The following is a 6627-nucleotide window of genomic DNA, read 5'->3' as shown; positions in this document are numbered from 1 at the left end:
ACTTCTGAAACCACTTGTTTCAGATCTCTAAACGTTCATACTTGAAAATCTTTGATTCATATTTTGGTTATCTCCTTTACAACAAAGGCTAGAGACTTGCTTGTATAAGGAGTCTTGCTTTATCTCAGTGAAAAGCTTTCATTTTCTTTTAGTGTATACCAGGGGAGGTTTGCATAAACACAGCATCCATGACAAGCAGAGGGGACCCCTCACTACCCAAAATCTAGGAAAATGTAATGAGCAGGTGAAGCAATTGACCATCTCACTGCCGCTAACGTGACAGACCTATTCCATTCCTGTTCTTCTCCTCCTTCTCCCAGTCACTCCTGGGCTCACACTTCCACCCCTCACCTTGCACCAGGTCTAGCAATCACGGAATCTGCTTAGAAACGTCAGATGCAATAAATTGACAGAAAAGCAGCCCCCAACTGGATAGTTTCCTCCTAAATTAGGGAATTCATCTTGTTCTTGGAAGCATCCAGTAGAAGGCAGGAAAAAAGAAATCACATGGCTGAGAGTAAGGGCAGGCAGCAGGGAGCTAACCCCCCCTTTTTTTGGGGACAGCAAGCTGCGAGACTAACTCATGTACACGTGGGACCTCAGCCTAAACTGGTGGGAATGCAGCTTTCGGTGCTGTGCTTGGTTTCACCAGACAGCGCTGTCTCCAGTAAAACCTGCGTCCTGCACGCCAGCTTACAGAGTGCATAACTGCATTCTCATTTCCAAATAATTTCCAACTTTCTCTTCCAAATGCTTAAGAATCTGAAATTTTAGACTGAAAATAAATTGCAATTGTTAGCACAGCTCACAAATAATAAATTAAGTCATACTTGAATTTACTTAAGACTCAAGCACACTAGGTCATTTTTCACATAAATAAAGCATTCAAAATGTTTAACAGAAGGAACTACTTAGATCTATATAGAACTGTGCTTTATTTGTTACAGCTGTTCTTTTATGATACCTGATCCTAGACATAAATTCCTTTGTTTTGAAAATGGTGGTTCACATATTGAGCCCAAAGCATATATTAACAGGGCAGATATAATTAATTTTAGCAGTGTAATAAACTGTATTGTTGCCTGGGAAATCAAATCCTGCAAATGGTGGCAAGGCTGAGTCATTCCCTTTGATAATAAAATGATGAGATGTTATAACTTAATATAGGTTAAAAACTGTACAATACTATCCAGGCTACCATAAAAGAAGGTTAATAAGAGCTGAGGGTGAACTCCTCAGGTTGTTGGTTCTCTTATCTTGTATTAGGTGTGCCATAAATCAACGTTTTAAACAAATTGCTGTTTGTTATATTAAAGGTGAACTGCAAGACTTTTTTTTCTTTTTAAGTTTGGACTTGCAACCCTTTTTCTTCTTTACAAGGGATACATAAGCCTGTGAATGGGTGAATTTATATTATGAATTTATATATTATTTATATTTTTATATATTATTTATATTTTAATATATTTTATATATTATTATATTTTTATATTATTTATATAATTTATATATTATTTATATTATGAATTTATATAATATATATATTTTTTCTACCCTATATATTTTTTTAAATAAATAATACATTGAAAACATGTATCTACAGCATTTGGAAATGTGAAATCAAACTGCAACACCACCCTTACAGCACAGATATTTCAACATTTGTAACACTTTATTAACCTTTTTTTTTTTTTTAATTAAATATTTATACTGGGAGGGTGTTCAATCACTGGCATAGGCTGCCCAGAGAGATTGTGGAGTCTCCGTGCTTGGAGATATTCATACCCAATGGGACGTGGCCAGGAACAACCTGCCCTTGCTGACCCTGCACTGAGCAGGGGTTTAGAGCCTGTGGTCTCCTCCGGAGTTCTTGTCTGACCTCATCACTTCTGGGCCTCTGATACTTGTTTCACACCTCCAAACACATACATGCTCCCATCACTTTACAGACGAATGTAATGTTGTTTTACTTTTGAAATAAGAAATAAATTCACAGCATTTGAGGAAATGATGTAAGCATAAGTTCTCTGAAAACAAATGGATGCCCCCCCATTCTGATAAAAATGACAACTCTCTTTTTTCTTTTTTAAAAAAAGTTATCAGATCAGAAACACACCTCTCTCATCTCCTTGTAGTGTAACACAAATCAGCAGACTCGAATTTAATCTAATACAAGATTCTATTCTTGGAAACAGAAGACCATAAATGGAAAGCCTACGGGTCTGGTCCTTCCAACACATGATATTAAGGGAGGCTAAACTCAAAATATAATTTACCCCTTTTTAATTTATTTGAACCTACTAGTAGCTACAGTGGTGGATTATGTTACTTATCTACATTAGACTTCTGTTTAAGTCTTTCTCTATGTAGAAGGAATTGCCTTTTTCCAAGAGGCATCAGCATCGCTTTATTAAAAGCTTTTCTGAGCAGGAGAAAACACAGGACATGATTTCGGCTCTGTGACCACAACACCCAGCAGCACAGGGAGAGAAGCCTGCGGCAGCCCATCCCAGCCCCAGCCAAACCCGTAGAATCACAGAATCACTAAGGTTGGAAAAGACCTCCAAGACCTCTGGTCCAACCACCCCCCTACCGCCAATATCACCCACTAAACCATGTCCCTAAGCACTACGTCCAACCTTCCCTTGAACACCCCCAGGGACGGTTACTCCACCACCTCCCTGGGCAACCCGTCCCAATGCCTGACTGCTCTTTCTGAGGAGAAATGTCTCCTCATTTTCAACCTGACCCTCCCCTGGTGCAACTTGAGGCCTTTCCCTCTAGTCCTATCAGTAGTTACCTGTGAAAAGAGGCTGACCCCCAGCTCCCCACAGCTTCCTTTCAGGTAGTTGCAGAGAGCAATAAGGTCTCCCCTGAGCCTCCTCTTCCACAGACTAAACAGCCCCAGTTCCCTCAGCTGCTCCTCACAGGACTTGTGTTCCAGGCCCTTCACCAGCTTCGTAGCCCTTCTCTGGACACTCTCCAGGGCCTCGATGTCCTTCTTGTAGAGAAGGCCCAAAGCTGAACACAGCACTCGAGGTGCGGCCTCACCAGAGCAGAGTACAGGGGGATGATCACCTCCCTGGCCCTGCTGGCTGCACTATTCCTGACACAAACCATGATGCTGTTGGCCTTCTTGGCGACCTGGGCACACTGCTGGGTCATGGTCAGGCAAGTATTGACCAACACTCCCAGATCCTATTCCTCTGCACAACTTTCGAGGTACTGTCTCCCAAGCCTGTAGCGCTGCATGGGGTTGTTGTGACTGAAGCACAGGACCTGGCACCTAGCCACGTTGAACCTCATGAGAAGCGTGTGATATTCTGTTCAGATGAGGGACTTTATCTGAACCGATCTCCCTTCCCTCCCCTCCCCTCCCCTCCCCTCCCCTCCCCTTCCCTTCCCTTCCCTTCCCTTCCCTTCCCTTCCCTTCCCTCAGATCCACCCCCCCGCCATTCCCGCCTCCCCCCCGTCCTCTCGCGAGAGCCGCGGCCGGGCGCCGAGCAGCGACAAGATGGCGGTGGAGTCCCGCGTCACGCAGGAGGAGATCAAGAAGGAGCCGGAGAAGCCGATCGACCGCGAGAAGGTGCCGGGGCAGCTCCGTGCCGCTGCCCCCTCACTCCGCGGGGTCCCGGGGTGGCGGTGCGGGGTCCCGGAGGGGCGGTGCGGGGCCTTTCTGGGGGTGGTGGTGTTGTTGGCGTTGGGGCCTGACCGCCGCCTCCGTTTCCCCCCTCAGACGTGCCCGCTGCTTCTCCGCGTCTTCACCACCAACAACGGGCGGCACCACCGCATGGACGAGTTCTCCCGCGGCAACGTGCCCTCCAGCGAGCTGCAGATCTACACCTGGTGAGTGCTCAGGGGCCCTGCGTCCCCTCCCCGACCTGGGGGGGGTGGCTGAGTGGCGGCCGCGTCTCGGCACAGGCTGGTCTGTTGGTATTTCTTCGGGGTTCTCTTCTTTTTTAATTAATTTCACCCCAACAGCCCTACTTTGTACTAGCATCAGTTGTTATAGAAGTCTAGAGCTCCTCCATGAACTCTGTCGCTTTAATTCGGAGCCACTTGAGAGTAAAGCAGCACATTTCTTTTCATATGGCCAGGTAGCAGTGCTTTAACAGCCACTTTTTATTGCTTTTAATCACACTTCAGAACACCCCTTTAGTCTTTGTTGGTAACACTTCAGTATTTGCTTATAGCATTTCAAAGAGCTGTTTTGAAAGTGAATTATTAGAATCGCTCTGAAAGTGAATTATGCTACTTTTTAAACCTTGTTTTTCCTTAAAGGTTTCTGCTAGAGTTCTAACTTGTTTGTCATTGTACAGTTGAATAAATCCATTTTTTTGTGGCTAACAAAGCATACGCTTCTGACTTACTACTTAATGGGGTTTATGGACTCAGCCCAGGCTATTGATGATGTCTGAGCTGTTTGTCATCTGCAGAAATCAGAATGGGCATTGTCTGTCAACAGACTGCTCTTTGGTTGCTTAAAGCTTGGAATGAGTGTAATTAGTGCTGCTTTGGTTGTGATGATTGGGTCCTTTTGTTCTTGGGATTCTAACTTTTGTTCTCGTTGAAGGGTGGGGAAAAGGAAGGGTACTGTCTGTTAGGGCGGGAATGGAGAACTCTGTTCATGATTGTTTGTTTTCTATCCCTGAACCTCTCCTGATTTTAATATAAATACCAACTTAGATGAGAAGACACGCTGTTCATTGTGGAAGTGCATTAATGCATTTAAAAAAAAAAAAGTCACTGTTTAAATTGTAACTTTTCTGAGAGACCCGGAGAAGCAGATGCTGAAGCAAACAGAGGTGAAGAGATTTGTCTCGTACCACCATAAGTTAAAAGATAAACTCCATCTGCACCCACATCTGTCGAACCTTTGTCCACATTCTTAATGCACGAGAGCGTGCTGCTTCCAGTGCCCCGTAGGTGGTGAATTCTGCTGGGTGCTGTCACTGACCAGAGCGACTTCTTGTTGCTTGATTGCCAGATGAAAATATGTTGTTGGGAGTGCCACGTTGTTGTGGCATAGGTGGCTCCCTGTGCAGCTCAACTATGTAAAACCTTCCTCTTCTTCAGATACCAGTGGAAGGCATGCGAAGGCAAGGAGATGTTTGTTTAAATAATTACAATATATTGATTCCATCTTAAGTGGGTTTTGGAAAGCTGCTTCTGTTGTTGTTGCTTTGAGAACATTAACCACTTTGGTTTGTTTGTTTAACCTAGGATGGATGCAACCCTGAAGGAGCTGACGAGTTTAGTGAAAGAGGTCTACCCAGAGGCACGGAAGAAGGGCACGCACTTCAATTTTGCAATTGTTTTTACAGATCTCAAGCGGCCCGGATATAGGTAAATGGCGTTTCTTCTCCAGACTAATAGAAGACTGGAAGCACCAGAGCAGTTAATTATTTTTCATTAACAAAGTCCAGTGCCCACAAACCAAATTTCTAAGGTTCTTGATAACAGACTACATGATCACCACTACGAACTCTAAATTTTGATTGGTGGCTGTTGTAGTTTGTGTTCCCAAAACAATGAGCGTATTTGCTCGAAGACTTTGATTAGTGTATTGGCAACCAACCAGAATATGGACATACTGTGTGAGATGAGGCCTTGTTTCTGGTGATATGGAGCACTGGGACGGGCTTCCCAGGGCAGTGGTCACAGCACTGAGCCTGATGGAGTTCAGGAAGCATTTGGACAACACTCTCAGACATGGGGTCTGATTTTTGGGTGGCCCTTCGGGGACCCTGGAGTTGGACTCAGTGATCCTTGTGGGTCCCTTCCAGCTTGGGATATTCCATGATTCTATGATACGAGGAGTGTTAGGTCATGTGTCTGAGACTGTTTGAGTTTTAGGAGTGATCTTGTTACAGGTGTCTGCCTTCCAGAACTGTATGAGCCAGCGTTTGTTGGTAACCAGTGGATAGGCACGGCCCTACAGTCTGTGGGGCAGTACGGATCCTCCACCTAGTACTGGAGGGGAAAAAACCCTGTGAATGTAGCTAAAAGCTAAATATAGTACGGGGGGTGGCCAGGGAAGGCTGTAATGATCCAAAGCAGTCCCTGTTTTTGCCATGTATTGTACATCTGGAGAGATTGGGCTCTGACTAACCTGCCTTTTATCTCCTGCGTGCAGGGTGAAGGAGATCGGCAGCACCATGTCGGGCAGGAAGGGCACAGATGATTCCATGACGTTGCAGTCTCAGAAATTCCAGATCGGAGACTACTTGGACATAGCAATTACCCCTCCCAACCGCGCACCACCTCCGTCAAGCCGCATGAGACCATACTAAGCTGTTGCTTCTTTGTATGATTTCCTTTTGTGCTTATTCCTACTTGCTGTTCTAAAGCAGGCCTTTTTTTTTTATTGCTTTTGTTGCTAAGCAAGAACATTTGAAAGCAAACCTAAGCGTCAGGAGTAAAAGTTAAATTCTAAACCTTAACTTTTAGTTTGCTTAGAAGTAATGCTTATTCTTTTAGAGGTGCCATCACTCTTTCCCTGACTGTTAGTTTGCAAAGTAAGTTGGTGTGTCCAGAGTTTCAAGATCTCCATAAAATGCGACCAGGAAGATTGCAGGTGTTCTGTAGTTCTGTCTTGTATGGATTAAAGATTGATGTTATTAATCT

The 6627-nt window shown here is 44.6% G+C and overlaps 1 protein-coding gene across 1 annotated transcript; it reads left to right on the top strand.

Annotated features, from left to right (window-relative positions):
- The first annotated feature begins 3410 nt into the window (after positions 1-3410).
- On the top strand, positions 3411-6620 carry SAP18 (Sin3A associated protein 18). The gene is made up of 4 exons (XM_040544017.1): positions 3411-3586; positions 3737-3846; positions 5224-5346; positions 6137-6620. Exons 1-4 carry the CDS (start codon positions 3515-3517, stop codon positions 6291-6293), a joined length of 462 nt encoding a protein of 153 aa, XP_040399951.1. The 5' UTR covers positions 3411-3514; the 3' UTR covers positions 6294-6620.
- Positions 6621-6627: the final 7 nt, after the last annotated feature.

The sequence above is a fragment of the Cygnus olor genome, chromosome 1 (genome assembly GCF_009769625.2).
Source record: "Cygnus olor isolate bCygOlo1 chromosome 1, bCygOlo1.pri.v2, whole genome shotgun sequence".
Lineage (NCBI taxonomy): Eukaryota > Metazoa > Chordata > Aves > Anseriformes > Anatidae > Cygnus > Cygnus olor.
Note: the sequence above shows the minus strand (reverse complement) of the source record. Positions and strands in the feature narration are given on the sequence as shown.